Here is a 25,028-nt window from a genome sequence, read left to right as displayed (position 1 = left end):
TGAAGGTGGACTTTGTCTGGACAGACTGTGCAGTGGTTGCTCTTATCAATACTGTCATGGACAGATGCATCTGCAGCTGGCGGATTGGTAAGGATGAGATTAAGTATGTTTTTTCCTCTTGCTGGTTTCCTTACCACCTGTCACCGACCCAGTCTAGCAGTTATGTCCTTTAGGACCCGACCAGCTCAATCAGTAGTACTGCTGCTGCAGAGCCACTCTTTGTGTGGACATTGAAATCTACCCCCCAGAATATACTTCGTGCCTTTTGCCAGCCTCAGTGCCTCCTCTAAGTGTTGCTCAGCAGGGTGTATCTGGTTCATCAGCTGAGGGAGGACAGTAAGTGGTAACCAGCAGGAGGTTTCTTTACACGTGTTTCACCTGAAGCCATGAGATGCCATGGGGTCTGGAGTCAATGCTGAGGACCCTTGGGGCAGCTCCCTCCTGACTGTATCCCACTGTGCTACCACCTCTGCTGGCTGTGTCTTGCCAGTGGGACAGGACATATCGAGGGATGGTAATGATGGGATCTGGGACATTGTCTGTAAGGTATGATTCCATTAGTATGACTATGTCAGGCTGTTGCTTGACTTGTCTGAGACAGCTCTCCCAGTGTTGGCAGTAGCCCTCAGAGGTTAGTGAGGAGGACTTTGCAGGGTTGACAGGGCTGTTTCTGCTGTTGTTTTTTTTGGTGCCTAGATAGCTGCCAGATGATCAGTCCAGTGTCGTTTCTTTGAGACTTTGTAGCAATTGGTACAACAGAGTGGCTTACAAGGCCATTTCAGAGGGGAATTGAGAGTCAACTATATTGTGCAATATTAACTGAGGAGAAAGTAAGGACTCAGGTGCTGGAGATCAGAGTCAGGAGTGTGGTGCTGGAAAGCATCCTTCATTCCTGATATACCCTTGAGTTTAGAAGGATGAGAGAGGATCTGATTGAGATGTATGAGATTAAGGATTGGACACTCTGGAGGCATGTTTCTGCTGATGGGTGATTCCAGAACAAGAGGACGCAGTTTAAAAATCAGGGGTAGGCCATTTAGAACGGTTAAGGAGAAGCTTCTTCACCCAGAGAGTGGTGGGTATATGGAATGCTCTGCCAAGTCTCTGGATACTTTCAAGAAAGAGATGGATAGAGTTCTTAGAGAGTGGAATCAAGGGTTATGGAGATAAGGCAGGAACAAGATACTGATTTTGGATGATCAGCCATGATCATAATAAATGGTGGTGCTCGCTCAAAGGGCAGAATGGCCTACTCCTGCACCTATTGTCTATTGTCAATTCTCCTGCTCCTGAGATGTTGCCTGACCGACTGTGTGCGTTTCCAACAACACACTTTCAACTCTGACTATTGATAATGGTCGCCCGCAGAATTCATAATGTGATCAGACACGTGGTCAGTTAATTTCCATCTCTAAACCTATCTTTTATTACATAATGCAGATTTATATTAATATATGGAGAAAACAATTTAATTTAGATATGCACAAGAAAAAGACGATTGTGTAAACTGTTTCTGTTCACGTTTGTTAGTGTCAACCATGGGGAAGAGAAGGACTAAACTGCCCTCAGTTATTGGAGGGATGAGAGTGAACAGTTGGCTGGGGAGATGGGCAGTGTGCATTTGGGAGTATGGTGGCTGCACAGTGCATGGTTGAAGAGAGGGACATTGTGTAATCCCTGCCCCCGGTGTCGGGGTCTCACTGCCCCGAGTGCGGGCCCTGCCCCCCAGTGTCGGGGTCTCACTGCCCAGAGTGCGGGCCCTGCCCCCGGTGTCAGGGTCTCACTGCCCCGAGTGCGGGCCCTGCCCCCGATGTCGGGGTCTCACTGCCCAGAGTGCGGGCCCTGCCCCCGGTGTCGGGGTCTCACTGCCCAGAGTGCGGGCCCTGCCCCCGGTGTCGGGGTCTCACTGCCCAGAGTGCGGGCCCTGCCCCCGGTGTCAGGGTCTCACTGCCCCGAGTGCGGGCCCTGCCCCCGATGTCGGGGTCTCACTGCCCCGAGTGCGGGCCCTGCCCCCAGCGTCGGGGTCTCACTGCCCAGAGTGCGGGCCCTGCCCCCAGCGTCGGGGTCTCACTGCCCAGAGTGCGGGCCCTGCCCCCGGCGTCGGGGTCTCACTGCCCCGAGTGCGGGCCCTGCCCCCGGCGTCGGGGTCTCACTGCCCCGAGTGCGGGCCCTGCCCCCGGCGTCGGGGTCTCACTGCCCCGAGTGCGGGCCCTGCCCCCGGTGTCGGGGTCTCACTGCCCCGAGTGCGGGCCCTGCCCCCGGTGTCGGGGTCTCACTGCCCCGAGTGCGGGCCCTGCCCCCGGTGTCGGGGTCTCACTGCCCCGAGTGCGGGCCCTGCCCCCGGTGTCGGGGTCTCACTGCCCCGAGTGCGGGCCCTGCCCCCGGTGTCGGGGTCTCACTGCCCCGAGTGCGGGCCCTGCCCCCGGTGTCGGGGTCTCACTGCCCCGAGTGCGGGCCCTGCCCCCGGTGTCGGGGTCTCACTGCCCCGAGTGCGGGCCCTGCCCCCGGTGTCGGGGTCTCACTGCCCCGAGTGCGGGCCCTGCCCCCGGTGTCGGGGTCTCACTGCCCCCGGTGTCGGGGTCTCACTGCCCAGAGTGCGGGCCCTGCCCCCGGTGTCGGGGTCTCACTGCCCCCGGTGTCGGGGTCTCACTGCCCAGAGTGCGGGCCCTGCCCCCGGCGTCGGGGTCTCACTGCCCCGAGTGCGGGCCCTGCCCCCGGCGTCGGGGTCTCACTGCCCCGAGTGCGGGCCCTGCCCCCGGCGTCGGGGTCTCACTGCCCCGAGTGCGGGCCCTGCCCCCGGCGTCGGGGTCTCACTGCCCCGAGTGCGGGCCCTGCCCCCGCTGTCGGGGTCTCACTGCCCCGAGTGCGGGCCCTGCCCCCGGTATCAGGGTCTCACTGCCCCGAGTGCGGGCCCTGCCCCCGGTGTCGGGGTCTCACTGCCCCGAGTGCGGGCCCTGCCCCCGGTGTCGGGGTCTCACTGCCCCGGGTGCGGGCCCTGCCCCCGGTGTCGGGGTCTCACTGCCCAGGGTGCGGGCCCTGCCCCCGCTGTCGGGGTCTCACTGCCCCGAGTGCGGGCCCTGCCCCCGGTGTCGGGGTCTCACTGCCCCGAGTGCGGGCCCTGCCCCCAGCGTCGGGGTCTCACTGCCCCAAGTGCGGGCCCTGCCCCCAGCGTTGGGCTCTCACTGCCCAGAGTGCGGGCCCTGCCCCCGGGCTTGTTGGACATGTCTGCTCCCAAGCCAGTGCTGTAAAAAATCTCATTGAATTGCTGACCAGGTTTGAAGGGCCAAATAGTCCACTTCTAATAATGTTTCCTATGTTTCCATATCTAGTCATGCCTGATTGTCCTACTAAGAACCCTGTCCATGCTTTCTCCTTATTCCCTTTGGTTCCCTTAGCCCTAAGACCTATGTTTAAATGCTCCTTTTGGTCCCAATCATTTGTTGAGGCAGACGATTCTACAGACTCGCCACTCTTGGGTGAAGAAATTTCTCCTCATTTCGATTGTAAATGGCTTACCCCATTTCCTTAAACTGTGGGGCCCCTGGTTCTAGATTCTCTGGTCATCAGCCCATCAAGTTTGCACCAACTCTGAAGAGTTTACCACCCCAGTCCCACACTGTCCCTGTAATCCTGCATTTCTTGTGGCTAATCCACCTAGCCTGCACATCTATGGACACTGGGCACTTTAGCATGGCCAATGTACCTAACCTGCGTGCCATGGGACTATGGGAGGTAAGCCAAGCACCTGAAGGAATTAGGGAGAATGTGCAAACTCCATGTGGACAGTCACTTGAAGCTGGGATTGAACCTGGGCAGCTGACACTGTGAGGCAGCAATGCTATCTACTGCACTGCCGTGCCACCCCTTCTGATTCACGGCTTTCTGTCTCACCTGTAGGTTTGGATACAACAAAAATAAAACAGTTTGGGCTGATTGGAGGTCACGACAGCAGTCGCAGGATTGGAGATTACAGAATGAAATATAGTTACAGTGATGTGGAAACGCTGAGGTAAGGAAGCCTTATTTTTAGAAAAGTCTTTGGTTTGTTAGACTATTAGAGTGTTGTGCAGACTTGACAATGTAAAGCTCTGCCTGCTCCTTCCAGAAACATTAGCTCATTCTTGACATTTTCTCCTGTTTACCAGTTTCATTCACTGCTTTCTGGCCTACACTTCCTGTGAAACATAAAAACAAGTTTTAGAGAGTGAAGTCATTAATGTGGGACCCAGGCAGAGTTAGTCAGTGCTGGCTGGGTATGAATTGGGATGTGTAGGAGCCGAGGAAGTGTTGTTAATCAACCTATTCAGTCTGGGACAGGTGGGACTCGAACCTGGATCTACTCACCCAGAGGCAGGGACACTACCACTACACCACATGACCCTCAATGGTATGCCTGGTATGCTGTCAGAATGCCACTTTTCAGCCAATGTTATAGACTCTTGCTATCAATGTGTCTCTCTTCAATTTGTTCATGTGATGTGCCACTGACAAGGCCTGCTTTTATTTCACTGTGTCCTCCCAATTAACTCCAAACCAAATGAAATCCCAGCACTGACCCTGGTGGCACGTCATTCGTTGCTACTTGCCAACCAATTTATGCCGATTCTAACATCCCATTAGCTATCCACCCCTACAACATGAGCTTTTAATTTTCCACAATAACCGTTATGGTACCCTATCAAATATTATCAGGAAATCTCAGTACGGTATATCCATCAGTTTCTCAGTGTGTGTCACTTCTTCAAAAAAAATTCTGAAAGTTTGATCAGCTTCCCTTTCACAAAGCCTCTGCCTGATTACCTTGAACTCCTCCATGTTTCCTGCTATAACTTCCTTAATAATAGCTTTGAACATCTTCCTAACGATAGATGTTAAGCTATTTGGTTTGTAGTTTCCTCCTTTCTGTTTCCTTCCCTTTTGAACAAAGCAGTTACGTTTGCCATTTTATAATCTAATAGGACTATCCTTGACTCAAGAGTTTTGAAAACTTAAAACCAATGCATCAACTCTCTCACTAGTTGCTTTAAAGACCCTTCAGGTGAAGTTCATTGGGATCCAGGCATTTGTCAGTTACAGCTCCAACAATTTACTCAGTGTCACTTCTCTGCTGATTTGTGATTTTCCTGATTCCTTTTTCCCTCCATTTCCTGATTTATCCTGCTTCTGGAATATTCTGTAGTGAAGGCTGAGGCCAAATGCCTTTTCAATTCATCTGAGTTCCTATTATTAATTCTCCAGTTTCACTTTCTATAGGACCAGTGCTCACTTTGTTAGCATTTTTATTTAAATATTTGTAGAAACTCTTACTGTATATTTTATGTTTCTAGCTTACTTTTGTACTCTTATTTCTGTTTCTATTACTTGTTGACTCTTTTTGCTGCTTTTTACATTTTGTCAAATCATTTGCCCTGGCACACCTTTTACATTGTTTCTTCATTTATTCGAAAATATGTCTGTCCTTTAACCTAAGTTTACCAATGCACTTCTGCTAGCTCTGCTTTCATAACCTCATAATGCCTTGCTTAAAATTTTAAAATCAGTCTCTGACCCTCTGCTCTCTCCACCAAACTCGTTATAAATTTCAGTTGTTGTCCTCTCTGATAGAGCTATAAAGTATTTGATCAACCTTTCTGCCATTTCCTTGTTCTCTATTATTGATACAATAAGGGGCCTACATTGGCTTCATGAATCTTTTTCTTCTTACTTTTAGAATCTCTTATTGTCCACTTTTTCTGTGCCTTGCAAATTTATCCTCATTCTATTTTTCCCCTCTTAATCAACTTCTAGGTCCTCCTTTGCTATGTTCTAAACGACTTTAGTCCTCAGAGTCTGCTACTATTTTCTAGCAATTTAAATGACTCCTTTTTGGATGTAATTGTCCTTATTTCTTCTGTTAACCATAGTTACGCCACTTTTCCTGTTATCTTTTGCCCAAAAGTAATGCATAACTTTTGCAATACATGCATTCATTCCTTAAACATTACTGATTACCTGTCCACTGTCATGCCTTTTAATGAAGTACCTGGTCTATCATAGCCAATTGAACCCTCCTACCATCACAGTTTCCTTTACTTAGATTGAGGACTCTAGTTTTTGATTGGACGACTTCACTTTCTATCCTGTTGAAGAATGCTATCAGGTAACGGTCACGTTTTCCTAAAGGTCCTCTCACAACAAGATTGCACAAGACCAAATCTCTGGTAGCCTCCCTCCACATTAGTTCTGCAACTAGCCTAAAAATATTTTATCCACTCTCTAGGAATTCATCTGCCAAAGTTTTTAATGCAAATATGGTTTGCCCAATCTATAGGTAGGCAAAGTAAGCTTTTGCATACATGTCAAATGCCATCTCTAACCTCACCACTACTGCTTGGAGACCTGTTGATGACTCCCACGAACGTTTCCAACCTCTTGTGGCTTCTTAGCTCCTCCCAAATGATTCTCTGTCTCAGTTGTCTGTGCCAACATCCTTTCTGGCTATTACACTGATTTCCTCTTTTCCTAACATCACCACCCTCCACCCCACTCCATTTTTGCCTATCCCTCTACCTGCAGCAGAGTAAGAATCAATTCCTGAGGCTGAAAATGTTTAGGAAAAACACAAAACACGTCTTTGCCTTAATTACTTAGCTGCAGCACTCCACAGTGAAGCACGTTCAGCTACATTTGGGCAATATTTGACAGTGTGGGGCTCTAGAAAAACTGGGGACAATGGGAATTGGAAATGGGGAGACTCTTCACTGGTTGGAGTCGTACCTGGTATCTCTGGCTGTAGTTTATTGGAGGTCAGTCATTTCAGCTTGAGGACATCTCTGCAGGAGTTCCTCAGAGCAGCATCCTAGACCCATCTATCTTCAGTTGCTTGATGAGTGACCTTACCTCCATTGTAAATGGAGATGTTCATTGCTGATTGTATAACACTCAACACCATTCGCAACTGGTCAGATACTGAAGCACTCCTTGTCCAAATGCAGCAAAACTGGACAATATCCAGGCTTGGGCTGAAAAGTGACAACTAACACAATGATGATCTCCAACAAGGGGCATTAACCACCACCTTGTGCTTTCATTGAGATTGTAATCTTTAAGTGTCACACCGTCATTTTCCTGGGGGTTACCATTGACCAGAAACTGAACTGGATCAGCCATATAACTACAGCAACAAGAGTGGGTTAGAGATGAGGTATCCTGCAACAAGTAATCCACCTCCTGACTCTGCAAAGTCTGTCCACCATCTATATGGCACAAGTGTCTTGGAATACTCTCCATTTGCCTGGATGGGTACATAGAGTCATAGAGATGTACAGCATGGAAACAGACCCTTTGGTCCAACCCGTCCATGCCAACCAGATATCCCAACTCAATCTTGTCCCAATTGCCATCACCCGGCTCATATTCCTCCAAACCCTTCCTATTCGTGTACCCATCCAAATGTGTCTTAAATGTTGCAATTGTGCCTACATTACATGGACTGCAGCAAATCAAAAAGGCAGCTCCCTACCACCACCTACCCCTACCCCCCTCCAGTGGAGGGCTTTTGGGGATAGGTAATACATACATGCATAGCTCACTTTCCCGAGTTACCATTGTACCCAGCTGTGATTACTCGTACAATAATCAGATTCCTCTTTCTGCTTGAAGTGCTGCCAAGACAAAGCCAATCATTGCAGAGCCTGAGATACACGGAGGACAGGCCCTGGATGGATTGACAGGCTTTCTGGTCTTGATGACCGATGGATTGTATAAGGCCCTGGAGGCAGCTCATGGTCCAGGACAAGCTAACCAGGTGGAGTATGTATGACCATATTACAGCTGAGAGCGCGGGAGCAAGTTACAGTTTTTGAATACAGAGGAACTGAGTGTAAGAGTGATTCACCAAGAGTTTTGATCACCACCCAGCACTCATCACCCCTGCCTACCACCCTCCCACCTCACTCAGCACAACCCTCACTCCACCCCTACCCCCTCGCACCGCCCCCCCCACACACACAATCCCCATCCAGTTCAAAACTCCCTTCTGCACTCAGCACCCCCCTCTCCCCCACACCACCTAGTTACCCTTCTCCCACCCCAAATTCTCCACACCCTTTCTGCTCCACTGCCCCATTCCCCTCACTCTCCAACTTCTTCCTGCAATATCAAGTTCTGCTCTGCGTCCTTGTTCTTTGACTCTGCCTGTCACTGTGGGCTCCGCCCATTGCTCTCTGTTCCCCATGTTCTGGTCCCAACCCCTCATTCTCTGGCCTCACCCCTTCCCATTCTGCCTCTCCCCCTCTCCCCCTTCACTCCCCCTCTCTCCGACTCACCTCCCCCTTCCTTACTGTGTGGAGTGCTATGTATCCTGTTATACTAATGAGCTGCTGCTTTGGCCCTGTGCAGGAGATTGCTGCAATGGTGGCGACAGAGTTTGCCCTGCAGAGCTCACTGGACGCTGTAGCCCAGGCTGTGGTTGACCGGGTTCGACGGATACATCGTGACACCTTTGTCAGTAGAGGTGAAAGGTCAAAGTTCTGTGACAAACACGAGGACATGACCCTCCTGATACGAAACTTCAACTACCCTCTTGGGGAAATGAGCCAATCGTCTATGAGCCCTGCACCAGGTAGGCAACACCACTTGACGGAGCAACCCATAAAAAACCAGTGACACAGTGAGAGGCAGAGGCCCTGAGTTTTGGGATGCTTCTGTTGTTTAATCCTGTATGTCCTGCATAGAGCAGGAGCTAGAAAACTAAAGAACCGCAGTTCTGGGTTGGTGGAGAGGAGGGAAATGACCAAATTTATTTCTGTAGATTGGATTTATGCTTCCAGTTGCTTTTTCTCTCTTCAAGAAAGAGGCTGAGGGTTGGGGTCAGATAGTTATGGGTGGGTGATGTTGATGTGTGTGTGACAAACTGGATGGATTCAAGGGTATTTGTGTGTCCATTGATATTTCTGTGTGTTTGTCTCAATCTCTAAGTGGTTTATCTTCTCTTCTCTTCCCCCCCCCCCCCCCCAGGGGGTCGAATCTATCCAGTCTCTGTTCCCTACACCAGCACACAGGGAACACTTGGAAAAACCAGTGTCACTCTCTCCCTAGTGATGCCATCCCAGAATCAGATGATGAATGGTAACCATAGCAACTCAACAGGGGATGAGACAACACCCACACTCACCAACAGGTAAGTGCAGCTGAGCAGGAGTTTCCACGGAGTGGGGGGGGGGGAGGAGGGGCTTTAGCTGCGGGAGATAGGGCGTGTTGTGGCAGATGGACACCACTTGCTTTTGTAGCTGAGCTGCTGACCTCTTTTTCTGATGTATATCGATCCAGTCACTGCCCTTGCTCAGGGTATCTAGCACAACCAGCTCCCCACTTTATCTAGGAGGTACTGCAGGTGAAGGTTCAGCTGTATTTATTGACAATGCTCGAAAACTGTCTCCTCCTTCAGCGATCTCCCAGGCCGAACACATGACCTCGGAGAACTAGGCACACCTCTTGATGCATCTTCTTAGGGAGATTAAATGGCCACGTGCAATTCCTCACCAGCTCAGCCAGCAGTGGGTGAGGAGCTTAGACACAGTAAGAGGGGAGATTTGGAGCAGCAAAGGAAGCTGAGAAGATGTGAGGGAGTTAAGAGGGCATGGAGGCAGTGAGGGTAACAAATAGGGTTGTGTCATAACACTGTAAAAAAGAGGTCACTGGAACCACGCGTAGTGGTGGGTGAGACGCTGCTCTGTTTCTGTTCAGAGTCAGGAGCTACATGCCTTTCACACTGTTGCTCCATGCCTGAAGGTGCAGGCAGCTGGAGACCAGTTCTCCAGAAACAAAAGGAGAGGGTTAGACTGGGTGGCCATAAGCAGGCTGTCTTGTCCTGAGTAGTGTTGAGCTGTTTCCATTTCATTCAAGTCATAGAGCTGTACAGCATTGAAACAGACCCTTCGGTCCAACCCGTCCATGTCGACTAGATATCCCAACCCAATCTAGTCCCACCTGCCAGCACCCAGCCCATATCCCTCCAAACCCTTCCGATTCATATACCCATCCAAATGCCTCTTAAATGTTACAATTGTACCATCCTCCACCACATCCTCTGGCAGCTCATTCCTTACAAGTACCACCCTCTGTGAGAAAAAGTTGCCCCTTTTATATCTTTCCCCTCTCACCCTAAATCTATGCCCTCTAGTTCTGGACTCCCCAACCCCAGGGAAAAGACTGTCTATTTACCCTATCCATGCCCCTCATAATTTTGTAAACCTCTATAAGGTCACCCCCTGCCTCCGACGCTCCAGGGAAAACAGCCCCAGCCTGTTCAGCCTCTCCCTGTAGCTCTGATCCTCCAACCCTGGCAACATCCTTGTAAATCTTTTTTGAAGCCTTTCAAGTTTCACAATATCTTTCTGATAGGAAGGAGACTAGAATTGCAGGCAATATTCCAACAGTGGAATAACCAGTGTCCTATATAGCCGCAACATGACCTCCCAACTCCTGTACTCAATATTCTGACCAGTAAAGGAAAGCATACCAAACGCCGCCTTCGCTATCCTATCTATCTGTGACTCCACTTTCAAGGAGCTATGAACCTGCACTCCAAGGTGTCTCTGTTCTCTCCCTAGGACCTTACCATTAAGTGTACAAGTCCTACTAAAATTTGCTTTCCCAAAATGCAGCACCTCGCATTTATCTGAATTAAACTCCATCTGCCATTTCTCAGCCCATTGGCCCATCTGGTCCAGATCCTGTTGTAATCTGAGGTAACCCTCTTCGCTGTCCACTGCACCTCCAATTTTGGTGTCATCTGCAAACTTACTAACTGTATCTCTTATGCTCACGTCCAAATCATTTATGTAAATGTCAAAAAGTAGAGGACCCAGCACCGATCCTTGTGGCACTCCACTGGTCACAGGCCTGCAGTCTGAAAAACAACCCTCCACCACCACCCTCTGTCGTCTTCCTTTTGAGCCAGTTCTGTATCCAAATGGCTAGTTCTCCCTGTATTCCGTGAGATCTAACCTTGCTAATCAATCTCCCATGGGGGACCTTGTCGCACTCCTTACTGAAGTCCATATCGACCACATCTACTGCTCTGCCCTCATCAATCTTCTTTGTTACTTCTTCAAAAATCTCAATCAAGTTTGTGAGACATGATTTCCCACGCACAAAGCCATGCTGACTATCCCGAATCAGTTCTTGCCTTTCTAAATACATGTACATCCTGTCCCTCAGGATTCCCTCCAACAACTTGCCCACCACCGAGGTCAGGCTCACTGGTCTATAGTTCCCTGGCTTGTCCTTACCACCCTTAAACAGTGGCACCATATTTGCCAACCTCCAGTCTTCCGGCACCTCACCTGTGACTATCGATGATACAAATATCTCAGCAAGAGGCCCAGCAATCACTTCTCTAGCATATTGAACAAAAATGGGGTTTGTTAAAGCTTCTCACCTTGCACTCATCAGGGCACTTTGCTAGAAGTACCAGAGTGAGGGGGGTGGGGGGGAGAAAAGCTCTATTCCGAGAGGAGAGTGCTGATTGGTTGGAAAGTGGATTTGGTTTCGCGCTGGAGAATGCTTCAGTTGGATGGTGATTGACCTTTAACTGTCAGACTCTGTTTAAATTTGAAGTCAAGTTGATTGACTCTGATCCTGGAATTACCCTCAGAAATGACTCAACAAGTGGCTGTCAACTGTTTTGTTGAGACAGGTGGTGTGTGTGTGTGTGTGTGTGTGTGTGTGTGTGTGTGTGTGTGTCCCCATGTTCGTTCTTTCTACACAAACAGGGCCCGATGTATTAAAATGTGAAGTTTCCAATATGTGCACCACCCTGAAAGCTAACAATTAACAAACCACATTACTCGTTTGTATGATGGGTAGAACAACTTTTTGATAAGTCTGTTTGTATCATGCGCAAACAAAATCTTTGGCAGGTTTGCGAAACACTAGTTCCCATTCAGAAATCAATGCTGAGTATGCCCAATCAGATCATTATTTTCCAAGTTTCCATTTATTTCATCTTTTATAATAGATTTGTTCCTTAGTTTATCTCTATCTCTCCCTCCCTTTTTAAATAATGGGTTGACATTCACTGTCTTCCAATGTACAGGAAATACAGTATTTTGGAAGATTTTGCATCCACCATCCCCATAGCTATGTCTTTTAAAATTCTGAAATATCTGGTTCTGGTGACATACCAATCTTCAGGCTAACATTGTAACTATGTTTTTTAAATATTTTTAAAGTTTAGTCAAGAGACAGATCTCAACAAAAACATACAATCAGAAAAGAGCCCACTCTGCTCACTATCATAGATTTACCAAAAACAGTAAGGTTACAGTTAAAAACTACACACTTAGCTGTTCCCTTGCAGTGAGCTCTCTCACATAGGTTTCTCCAAGGTCAGCTGTGAATTTCGCTGTTTGGTTATTTTTCTGAGAACAAACTCCGATGTCCAGAGGTACTTGAAACCAAACAGCAAAGGCAGCAGCTGTGCGGATTCCCTGCTGGGTCACACAGCAGTGTAGGTTTCTTTCTCTGTTTGAATCACTTCCCATATGGTCACTGCCTTTGTCTCCCTTCCTCCTTTTTAAAGTGCTGTTGTTTTTATTTTTTCCCCAAAGTTCTCCCAATCATAACATGTTACCAACTATTAATCAGGAGAACTTTGATGGCCTGACTGGGCCTTTCCCAGGCCCAACTCTGAGAGCAGGGGCTCATTTGGGTCATATGCTTTTATGTAGTCCTTTGATATAATTGTGTGGCTTACTCGCCAGTTTCAAAGGACAGTTAGGAATCAACCATGTTGCCGTAGGTCTGGAATCACGTCAACCAAACCAGGTAAGGATAGTAGGAATCTTGCCTAAAGTACATTAGTGAACCAGACAGGTTTTTCTTACAATCTGACCACCATTATTGTCATAACGTCTTATTCTGGATTTAATGAATTATCTGAAATTAACTTGTCCAGCGCATTGGGGTTTAATTCCCCATTCTGCACATTGCTCCTCCAGTAACTTAGCCACTGTGCCTGTACTCCCTGGGCAACAGAAGCTTCCAAATCCCGGGTTGAACTGTAGAACCCGGATTGTTCTCCTTTGAGGAGAGAAGTCTGAGAGGTGATTTGGAAATGTCTGAAATCATGAGCAATAAAAACAGGTGCAGGAGCAGCTTTCGAAGGGAAATGGATCAATAGCTGAAGGAGGAAGATTGTTACTGCATGTAGTGAAAGGAAGTAATTAAAAAGCTGTACTAAACGGCCTGGATCTCTACTCTATTGTTAGGATACTGAAGGTTCGATTCAAAGTGTAGGTAGGTAATTAATCCTGCAAAACATATATTAATAAGCTTGTGGTTTCTTTACAGTCAAAGTCCAACTGCAACGCTGCAGTCAACCAACACACACACTCACAGCAGCAGCTCCAGCTCGGGTGATGGGCACAGCCACCTGTTTCACCGTCACCGACTCCCTCAGACCCTGCAACCTGACCAGGATGGTCGTGTTGAGCCATATGTCGACTTTCTGGAGTTCTACCGCCTCTGGGCCATGGACCACTGTGAGCAGACGGTGGCTGGAGGCCAGTAAGAGAGTGCTGAGCACTGCCTCTGGTACGGCGAGAGCTGCTGGGAGAGTCTGGGTTGCACTTCCAGAAAAGCTCTCACCCTGAGCTCCCAGTGACGAGTCGGAGCTGAACGGCAGCTAAAGTTCCCTTGTGGTCTTGTTTCTCAAGGACATTGTTACAAATCTCTGAGAAATTCCGAGTTGGAGAATGAGTAAGTCAATCCCCTGACTGGTCCCCTGAACAACTGAGCGGTTGAGGGTTCTGTGTCAGTGCTGTCCTCAGAAGAGGAATCCATAATCAGCGAGCTCCTGGAGTGAGAGACTTTGTGGAATGATCTTTTCCCACAGACACTGAGACTGCAGGTGGTGCTGTATGTCAGGGAGCACTGCCATCTTGGCACCTGAGATTTGTTCAGAAGGATTCTGTGCGTCTTGACATAGCAGCCTTGACCTCAAACCCAGCTGAGAAGTGCTCAGCTCGATGTGTTGGTCCTCCTGTTCACTCTCAGTGCTGCTGTCATACTGGCTGGTTCCTTACTGAGTTTGCCAGGGCCACTGTGAGGGCAGTAACATTGGACTCCACACCCTGTGGGCAGAGGGAAAGTGTCACATCAGGGACAGACCAGCTTCAGCCATGATGCCCTCCACGTTCCATTAGGATGTCTACTGTCACCTGATGGATGTGAGCTGAAAGAGATGCACCCTTTGGCGGAGGAGGGGCTGGAGTGGGGAAAGTGTTGGTCTCTGGGCACAGGACGTGACAGTCCTGAAGGGGTACTGTTACAGAAACAGATTGGCCAGAGTTTGGTTGAGATTTTGCTCTCCAGAGAGAATGTGCTACCCCCAGTCTATTCTAAATGACAATTGGGATGTTGAAATCATAGAATCCCTCCAGTGTGGCCCAACAGGTCCACACTGACCCTCAAGAGAATCCCAACCATATCCATTCCCCTACCCTATTAGTCTATATTTCCCATGGCCAATTCATCTGACCTGCACATCTTTAGACTGTGGGAGGACACTGGAGCACCCGGAGGAAACCCACGCAGACACTGGGAGAACATGCAAACTCCACACATAGTCGCCTGAGGCTGGAATCGATCCCGGGTCCCTGGAGTTGTGAGGCAGCAGTGTTAACCACTGAGCCACCATGCTGCCCTTAGTTTTCCTTTAGTGGGTTCAGCTTGGTTTGTAGCCTGACTGTAACTCTGTATGTGCTGTCCGTTCTGGCTGTTATAATGGCATGTCCTCTGCTATTGCCCATTGGGCTTGAAAGGTTTATCTGTCTCTGACCTTCCCTGAAGTTTTCTGCATTTTCTGGAGTTTCTCCATATCTGCCTGTCCTCTCTCTCGAGCCAGTGCAGCTTGTGTTTTCTGTTTATCGATTCCACTGATTGATACATTTCCAAACGCTTTACTTTGATTTTGTTCCTAGCATGTATTTATAACATGTTTTCTGCATTTAAGGGTGTTCTTCTGTGGTTAACAAACCTGCAATTTACCAATTTCAGTTTCCTCTTCGTGTTGACTTTTTTTTCATTAATCTAACTTCCTGATCTTAGGGTTTCTTTTCCTCCAACTGCATCAATTAAACTTTAACCATCTGTGAATTATTTATAAATGGTCTGTACGTACCCTGCACAGGCAGTCAGATCTCCAAATAAACCAGAACTCAATCTGCAGGAGGATGATTTGATGTGTATGCCCATTCTCAACCTGCTCTCTCCACAAAGAAACTTTGAGACACAGTTTGGAGGTGGACATTAAACTGAAATAGACCGGCCAATGAGCAGCACAGCACCAGCTGTTCCTGCCCCTCTGGCTCATGTTCATGGAGCTGAGGGTGGCAAAGGCTCACACTTCATAGCGGCACCTTGGATCCCTTGGAATTGTGTTCGGCTGGGCAGTCATTTTAATTTATGTGGGGCTCCATTCTCATGTCTTGCTGAGGTCCCTGGGAAACAACCGGGATCCCTTGGACCGGCGAGGGGAGGGGTGTGGGGGTCGCTGGGACCAGGGCGGGGGTGGGGTGGGGTCCCTGGTTCCCGGGTGGGGGAGGGGCAGGGGTGGGGTCGCTGGGACCAGGGCGGGGGAGGGGTGGGGTCCCTGGTTCCCGGGTGAGGGAGGGGGATGGGTGGGTCGCTGGGACCCGGGCGGGGGAGGGGCAGGGGCCGCTGGGACCCGGGACGGGCAGGGGCCGCTGGGACCCGGGCGGGGGAGGGGCAGGGGTCGCTGGGACCCGGGAGGGGCTGGGGCCGCTGGGACCCGGATGACTGAGAGAAAAACAGAAATTGCTGGAATTACATGGCAATCTTGATTATCCAAACGACACTGAGGTGAATATTTTGTTCAGATAATCAGATGTTCGGATAACACAGCTTACCCAAGCGTCGGGACCTTAACACCTTATTTGGATAATCAGAAACTCGGATAATTGAGGTTGTAATGTATAGTACTGAGCCGGTTGCACAGCCTCTGCAGGGAGAGGGAGTCCATTCAGGTATCTGGTTCAGAACCCTTGGTCTGACTGGTGGGATGTTACAGATGTAAATAGTCTTGAGCAAAGGCTTGTGTGTGAGCAAGATAAAGGAAGATCCATGGTCAAGTGAATGGCAGCAGAGCTAGTGACTCGTGTATTTTTACAGCACAGATGGGAAGCCCCTTAGCCCATCGTGTCTGAGCCAGTCAAGAAAGATCTGACTCTGTTCTGTCCATTTTTCAGCTCTTCGTCTAAAGCTCCAGTCGCTACGGTAACATAAGTGAATATCGAAATACTGTTTTGATGCTTCTATGATTTCTGAGTCATACCCCTTTTCCAGCAGTGAATTACACTACCCTGTGGGTGAGAGACATTGTCCTCAACTCTCCTCAGCTTTTTACCTCTTATTTTAGATCCATGCATACACACATAATTGTCCCCCCTCTGCAAATGGAAAAAGTGTCTTCCTATCCATACCTGATCTGTGACCCTCAGAATCTTATACACCCTTCTCATCTCAAATATCACTGCAGGAAGCAAAATAATCCCAGGCTATCTGACCTTTCCTCATAGCTCATGCCCTCCAGCCTAGTTTCTGACTGAACCAACCTTTCAGGCAGTGAGTTCCAGACCCCCACAGCCCTCTGAGTGAAGTAAGTGTCCTCAGCTCTCCCCTTAGCTTGAACATGGAACAAGAGGAGGCCACTCTGCCCTTTGTGCTTGCTGCACCATTCAGTAAGATCATGGGAGGTCTGCAATATTCTTCTATCTCTTTCATTAAACCAATCTCCCCTGGTTAACATCCCCCTACTAATAGAAACAAATGTCTTCTATCCACCCTATCCAACCCCTCGTAATCTTATACTTGATCAGGTCCCCTCTGAATCTCGCTGCTCCAGGGAAGACAGCCCCAGCCAATCTAGGCCCTTCAGCCAATCTAGGCCCTTCAGCCAATCTAGGCCCTTCAGCCAATCTAGGCCCTTCAGCCTAGGCGGCATCCTGTTCAGTCTCCTCGCTGGTACAATACGGTGATCAAAACAGTGTGCAGTACACTAGTGGGGCCTAACCAGCATTTGACACAGTTCCAACATCATGTTCCTGCTCTTGTATTCTATGCCTCGTCTAATAAAAGTAAACATTCCTTGTGCCTGTATAACCACCTTATTTTGCTTCCAGCTGCCTTCGGGGATCTGTGGATATGCACACCAAGATCCCTTTGATCTTCAGTACTTTCCAGGGTCTTATCAGTTATAGTGCAAACCCTTGCCTTGATAGCCCTCCCCAAGTTCATTACCTCTCACTTTTCTGGGTTGAATTCCATTTGCTTCTGCTTTACCCACTGACCAGCCTGTTGATACCCTCCTGAAGATGACAGCTACCCTTCTCCAGCCAGATTACCCCAGCCAGCCAGCTAATTACCCTGAGCGTCATGATCAGACCCTGGACAAAAGCCTCAGTCTTGACAGAGAATAGAAAGGTAACAAGAAAAGAAACAACAAAAAAAATGTCCAAAGAGCAGATCTACTGGGAACGGGGAAAAGAAAATTTAAACAAGAAAAAGTAACCACGTCGGGTCAGGGTTTACAATTGGAACTGTTATGTATCCACTCAGCAGTTGTTCCTCCAACTTAGATTGAGCCTCACTGGACAGTGCAGTACAGGGACTGCAGGAACTACTGAGGAGTTCCAGGCCTTTCCAGTTTTATTTCCAGCATCCAAGTTTGCTAATTTTTACTCCGAGCATGAGAGGGACCACAGAGTCATAGAGATGTACAGCATGAAAACAGATCCTTTGGTCCAACTCGTCCATTCCAACCAAATATCCTAAATTAAATTAATCTAATCCCATTTGCCAGCATTCAGCCCATATCTCTCTAAATCGTTTCTATTCACAGAGCCATCCAGCTGCCTTTGAAATGTTGTCATTGTTTCTGTCGCTACCATTTCCTCTGACAGCTCACTCCACCTCTGCCTGAAAAAGTTACCCCTCAGGTCCTTTTCATATCTTGCCCCTCTCACCCTAAACGTATGCTGTCTAGTTTTGGACTCCCCTATCCCTGGGGAAAAAGACCTTGACTATTCATTCTATCCATGCTCTTCATAATTTTGTGAACCTCTATAAGGTCACCCCTCAGCCTCTGATGCTCCAGGGAAAACAGCCCCAGCATATTCAGCCTCTCCCTGTAGCTCAAATCCTTCAAATGTGGCAACATCCTTGTAAATTTTTTCTGAACTCTTTCAAATTTAACGACATCTTTCCTACAGGAGACAGACCAGAATTACACACAATATTCCAATAGTGGCCTAACAATTGTCCTATACAGCCACAACATGACCTCCCAACTCGTCTACTCAATCCACTGACCAATCAAAGCAAGTGTTCCATACGCTGCCTTCACTATCCTATCTATCTGCAACTCTACTTTCGAGGAGCTGTGAACCTGCACTCCAAGATAACTTTGTTCAGCAACACTCCTCAGGCCCTTACCATTAAGTGTATAAGTCCTGCCCTGATGTGCCCTTCCAAAATGTAGCATCTCACATTTATCACAACGAAACTCCATCTGGCACTCAGTCACATTCATGTTAAAATCAGTTCAAAATCAGACAGCAAGAGTAGACCATTCAGCCCATCAAGCCAGTTCCACCAGTCATCAGAATCATTGGTCATCTAATTGTGACCTTAACTCTACTTCCTGTCTGCCTAAGATTCCCTTTCCCATCAACAATCTGGGACTGGGAATTCCAGGATGAAGAATCCTCCAGGGAAATTCCTCCTCATTTTGATATTAAGTGAGAGGCTCCTTATTTTGAAGCCATTCTCCCAGTTGTAATTTGCTAACGGGAACCCTTTCCAACATCAATCCCTCAAGCAACCTCAATGTTGTTTCAACCATAAATCTTATATCCTCTTTTCTCAAAGGAGAAGAGGCTGTTTATTGTTCGATATGCCACGCAACAGCATTGATCTCAGCACAGCCCTGGGCAGGGACAGAGGGCGGTGAGGTTTCAGCCCTCTGTGAACAGGGGGTGATGGACCAGTCTCTCTGTGAACAGGGGCAATATACCCGCCTCTCTATGAACAGGGGGTGATAGACTGGCCTCTCTGTGAACGGGGAGGGGGGGGGTGGGGGGCGGGTAATAAACCTGCTTCTCTGTGAAAAGGGCGCAATCGACCTACCTCTCTGTGAACAGGGGACAATAAACCCGCCTCTCTGTGAATAGAGGGCAATAGACCCGCCTCTCTGTGAACAGGAGGGCATTAGACCCATCCCTCTGTGAAGAGTTTTGATAGACGCGTCTCTCTGTGAACGGGGCGCTGGGCGATAGACCAGCCTCTCTGTGAATCGGGGGCAATAGACCTGCCTATCTGTGAACAGGGGGGTGATAGGCCCACCTCTCTGTGAACAGGGGGGTGATAGGCCCACCTCTCTGTTAACAGGGGGCAATAGACCCACCTCTCTGTTAACAGGGGGCAATAGACCCACCTCTCTGTTAACAGGGGGCAATAGACCCACCTCTCTGTGAACGGGGGGTGATAGGCCCACCTCTCTGTTAACAGGGGGCAATAGACCCACCTCTCTGTTAACAGGGGGCAATAGACCCACCTCTCTGTTAACAGGGGGCAATAGACCCATCTCTCTGTGAACAGGGAGGTGATAGGCCCACCTCTCTGTTAACAGGGGGCAATAGACCCACCTCTCTTAACAGGGGGCAATAGACCCACCTCTCTGTTAACAGGGGGCAATAGACCCACCTCTCTGTTAACAGGGGACAATAGACCCACCTCTCTTAACAGGGGGCAATAAACCCATCTCTCTGTGAACAGGGAGGTGATAGGCCCACCTCTCTGTGAACTTGGGGCAATAGACCCACCTCTCTGTGAACAGGGGGCAATAGACCCACCTCTCTGTGAACAGGGGGCAATACACCTGCCTCTCTGTGAACAGGGGGGCATTAGACCCATCTCTCTGTGAACCGGAGGTGATAGATCCACCACACCATGACCAGGGGGCGATAGACCCGCCTCTCTGTGAACAGGGGGTAATAGACCCATCTCTCTGTGAACAGGGAGGTGATAGGCCCACCTCTCTGTGAACTTGGGGCAATAGACCCACCTCTCTGTGAACAGGGGGCAATAGACCCACCTCTCTGTGAACAGGGGGCAATACACCTGCCTCTCTGTGAACAGGGGGGCATTAGACCCATCTCTCTGTGAACCGGAGGTGATAGATCCACCACACCATGACCAGGGGGCGATAGACCCGCCTCTCTGTGAACAGGGGGTAATAGACCCATCTCTCTGTGAACAGGGGGCATTAGACCCACCTCTCAGTGAACAGGGGGGTGATAGACCCGTCTCTCTGTGAACCGAGGGTGATAGATCCACCACTCCCTGATCAGGGGGCAAAGACCCACCTCTCTGTGAACTGGGTGGAGGGGGAGTGCGATAGTCCTTCCTCTCTGTGAACTGGAGTCGATGTACCCGCTCACTGTGAACAGGGACCCGTCTCTCTGAACAGAGGGGCAATAGACCCATATCAATGTGAACGGGGGCAATCAACCCACCTCTCGGTCAACAGGGGGCATTAGACCCGCCTCTCTGTGAACAGGGGGGCAATAGACTCACCTCTCTGTGAACAGGGGGCAATAGACCCGTCTCTCTGTAAACAGGGGCAATAGACCCGCCTCTCTGTGAACAGGGGGGCAATAGACCCGCCTCTCTGTGAACAGGGGGGCAATAGACCCGCCTCTCTGTGAACTGGGGGGCAATAGACCCGTCTCTCTGTGAACTGGGGGTGTGATAGACCCACCTCTCTGTGAACATGGACAGTAGTCCACCCTCCCTGCTGTCAGAACATCCACCTGCTTTACCCTCTGAAGAAGGGGGAAGAGACCATGGGTTTCTCAACCACCTAATTTGTCGGGATCTCCTAAATCACCTTCAGGAGTCATCCGAGTGAAAGGTCTCTGAACTCTTTCCAAGGCATGTACATGCCTTTGTTGAGAAATGGACCCAAACTGTGCACTGTATTCCAGGTTCAGTTTCACCAACGCCTTGCGCAACTTTAGCGCAACTTCTTGACTTTTATACAGCCCTTATCATACAAGTGAATATTCCATTCCAGGATTTTTCCATGCTGCTTCCAAAACAGTTCCCCACTGTCTATCCTGTGGACAGCCCACCATTGCATCATACAATGCAGAAGAAGTTTTTGGTATATTGACCCTGTGCTGCCAAAATGACACTAAATCTACAGTATTCCCACTCTCCAGATGTAGGCCCTTAGTCTTGAATTTTATGACACTTTGTTATGGGCTACGTCAGACTACTCAAAACATTCTTAAGCAGGCAGGCCCGACTATAACTTTGCAATTTGTTTCAGTAAGTGTACAGTGAAAATTACCCAGAGTAAGTTAGCGAGGTTGACTACCAGCTTTTAAAACAGACAAAAATATATTGACAAAATTACAGAATAAAACACACAGAACAAAATAAAGAGCACTTGCAGAACCCTTTTCCAAACTGGACTCCATTATGTTTTTTCGAATATGCACCACAGTCCCAATGAAGAAACCCCTCAAACACAGTAAAACTGAAACCCAGGTTTCCAGGTTGAAGTTAGAAGGGTGGAAGGGGAGCGGGTTTAGCAGCAAGTTGCCACACAGCACCACTGCTGAACTCCTCACTAAAGTTCTGAACTAACTACTCAGGTGGAGAGCTCGCCTTGCTCCCCCCACCCCCCCCCCCCCCAACCCCCATACAGGTTACTTCTAAAAACAAAAGCTTTGGCTTAAAGTCTCATCAGTTGATGTATAAACAGAAAGGCCTTTCATCTCTGGACCAGATTTGGAGCCTGAGTAGTTTATGACCCCTCTGAAAAATGCCAAGGGCACAGTATCCTTGAGAAAAGGAACAGCTTTTAGAATAAAAGAGCAGTTTTATGACAACTTAAAGTGCCCAGCCACCTACTTTTTAAAAGTTGTGCTGTTACCCACCTCGCCGTCCCTCCCAGATGGTGCATACCAGACCCTCTGTGTGAAAGGTATTGTCTTCAAATCCCCATTAGGCCGCCTGCTTTCCTCCTTTACAAGTGTGGTCTTTTCTTACTGACCCTTCGATAAGGGGAACAGCTGCTTTCTATTCACCCTGTCTATGCCCCTCATAATCTTATACACTTCTTTCAAGTCCTACTCAAATCTTCATGCTCCAAAGAAAACTATCCAAGCTTATCCAGCCTCTCATCATCGAGGAAGCCCTCCATCCAGTGCACCTTCATATTAATCCTCCAAAACCCATCTACATCTTTTACATATGCCATGGCGAATAAGGCTTCTAGCCAGTTCCCCATTCCCCTTCTAGCTATTAGGCAAAAGTGAGGACTGCAGATGCTGGAAACCAGAGTCTACATCAGAGTGGTGCTGGGACCACTGGTGCTGCACAGCAGGTCAGGCAACATCCGAGGAGCAGGAAAATCGACATTTTGGGCAAAAGCCCTTCATCAGGAAGGGAGGCAGGAAGCTTCCAGGGTGGAGAGATAAATTGGGGTTTGGGGGAGAGAGGTGGGGCTGGGGAGAAGGTAGCAAAGAGTACAATAGGTGGATGGAGGTGATAGGTCAGAGAGGAGGGTGCAGTGGTTAGATGGGAAGGGAGATTGGCAGGTAGGACAGGTCATGGGGCCAGTGCTGGGGTAAGGTGGGGGGAGGGGAAATGAGGAAACTGGTGAAGTCTACGTTGATGCCCTGGGCAGTGTTCCGAGGCGGAAGACGTGACGTTCTTCCTCCAGGCATCTGGTGGTGAGGGAGCGGCGGTGGATGAGGCCCAGGACCTGCATGTCCTTGGCAGAGTGGGAGGGGGGAAGTTGAAATGTTGGGCCACGGGGCGGTGGGGGTTGATTGGTGCGGGTGTCCCAGAGATGTTCCCTCAAGCCCTCTGCTAGGAGGCATCCAGTCTCCCCAATGTAGAGGAGACCGCATCGGGTGCAACAGATACAATAAATGATATTGGTGGATGTGCAGGTAAAACTTTGACCATGGGCATCCAATCCCTCTACACCTCCATCTGCCATGACCAGGGTCTCCGAGCCCTCCATTTCTTCCTCTCCCGACGTTCCCCATCAACACTCTCCCATTGACACTCTTACTTGTTTGGCCGAACTGGTCCTCACCCTTAACAATTTCTCCTTCGAATCCTCCCACTTCCTCCAGACCAAAGGGGTAGCCATGGGCACCTGTATGGGCCCCAGCTATGCCTGTCTCTTTGTCGGCTACATAGAACAGTCCATCTTCCATAGCTACACCGGCACCACTCCCCCCACCTCTTCCTCCGCTACATTGATGACTGCATCGGCGCCACCTCCCGCGAGGAAGTTGAGCAGTTCATCAACTTCACCAACACTTTCCACCCTGACCTTAAATTTACCTGGACCATCTCTGACACCTCCCTCCCCTTTCTGGACTTCTCCATCTCCATTAATGATGACTGACTTGACACTGACATTTTTTACAAACCCACCGACTCCCACAGCTACCTGGAATACACCTCTTCTCACCCTACCTCCTGCAAAAATGCCATCCCGTATTCCCAATTCCTTCACCTCCGCCGTATCTGCTCCCAGGAGGAGCAGTTCCACCACAGAACATACCAGATGGCCTCCTCCTTTAGAGACCGCAATTTCCCTTCTCACGTGGTTAAAGATGCCCTCTAACTCATCTCATCCATATCCCCACCTCCGCCCTCAGACCCTACCCCTCCAACCATAACAAGGACAGAATCCTCCTAGTCCTCACCTTCCACCCTACCAACCTTCGCATTAACTGTATCATCCGCCGACATTTCCACCACCTCCAAACGGACCCCACCACCAGGGATATATTTCCCTCCCCACACCTTTCCACCTTCCACAAAGACCGTTCCCTCAGAGACTACCTGGTCAGGTCCACACCCCCCACCCTCCTGTCCTGGCACCTTCCCCTGCCACTGCAGGAACTTCAAAACCTGCGCCCACACCTCCTCCCTCACCTCTATCCAAGGCCCTAAAGGAGCCTTCCCTATCCATCAAAGTTTCACCTGCACATCCACCAATATCATTTATTGTATCTGTTGCTCCCGATGCAGTCTCCTCTACAGTGGGGAGACTGGACGCCTCCTGGCAGAGTGCTTTAGGGAACATCTCTGGGACACCCGCACCAATCAACCCCACCACCTCATGGCCCAACACTTCAACGTCAATTTTCGTCCCCCTTCTAGCTATTGACAACTCCCCATTCTCCTTTTAGCATATTGACAGTTCCCCATTCCCTGTCCCATTCCCCAACTTGCATATTGACAGTTCCCCATTCCCCATCCTGCGTATAACTAATTCCCTATTCCCATTCTGTGAATAGTCGATTTCCTATTCTCCATTCCCTGTCCTGCATTTAGACAATTCCACATTTCCCATTTCCCATCTAGCACATTGATAGTTCCCCATTCCCTGTCCCATTCCAGCTGATTCACCATTTCCCATCCTGCGTATAGCTAATTCCCACTCCCCCTCCCCTGCCCTGCATTTAGGTAATTCCCCATTTCCCATGCTGCTTGCAGGTGATTTTCCCATTTCCCATTCCACAACTTGCACAGTTGATTCCCCGTTCCCCATCCTACTTCCAGCTGATTTCCCATTCCCCGTCCTGTGTGTAGATGATTCCTGAATCCCCACCTTGATCGTAACAGTTGCAAAGAATAATAAATTTATCAAACTCATTATCATAGAATAGAATCCTTGTAGTGCAGAAAGAGGCCATTCAATGGGGTTTTTCCCATGGCCAATCCACCTAACATGCGCATGTTTGGACTGTTGAGTTGAAACTAGAACACCCAGAGGGAACCCATGTAGACAAGGGGAGAATATGCAAACTCCACATAGTCACTGAAGACTGGAAGCAATCCTGGGACCGTAGTGGTGTGAGGCAGCAGTGCTAATCATTGTGCCATCATGCTACCCCATTCCATTCACAAAACCATGTTGACTTTGC

At 49.1% G+C, this 25,028-nt stretch overlaps 2 protein-coding genes across 2 annotated transcripts in view; both read left to right on the top strand.

Annotated features, from left to right (window-relative positions):
- tab1 (TGF-beta activated kinase 1/MAP3K7 binding protein 1) overlaps positions 1-15,211 on the top strand; it is a 51,294-nt gene extending 36,083 nt beyond the window's left edge. The window contains exons 7-11 of the mRNA XM_060849142.1: positions 3,898-4,009; positions 7,642-7,786; positions 8,380-8,602; positions 8,998-9,160; positions 13,336-15,211. Of these exons, the coding sequence (XP_060705125.1) occupies positions 3,898-4,009; positions 7,642-7,786; positions 8,380-8,602; positions 8,998-9,160; positions 13,336-13,555 (863 nt within the window). The 3' untranslated portion in view covers positions 13,556-15,211. The remainder of the gene's footprint in view (positions 1-3,897; positions 4,010-7,641; positions 7,787-8,379; positions 8,603-8,997; positions 9,161-13,335) is intronic.
- The window catches only part of LOC132831131 (beta-1,4-mannosyl-glycoprotein 4-beta-N-acetylglucosaminyltransferase-like), a 195,265-nt gene that overhangs the window by 70,112 nt on the left and 100,125 nt on the right, over positions 1-25,028 (top strand). The gene's annotated exons all lie outside the window — the stretch shown is intronic.

Source organism: Hemiscyllium ocellatum, chromosome 33 (genome assembly GCF_020745735.1).
Source record: "Hemiscyllium ocellatum isolate sHemOce1 chromosome 33, sHemOce1.pat.X.cur, whole genome shotgun sequence".
NCBI classification, from domain to species: Eukaryota; Metazoa; Chordata; class Chondrichthyes; order Orectolobiformes; family Hemiscylliidae; genus Hemiscyllium; species Hemiscyllium ocellatum.
This window is presented reverse-complemented; position numbering and strand designations above follow the sequence as displayed.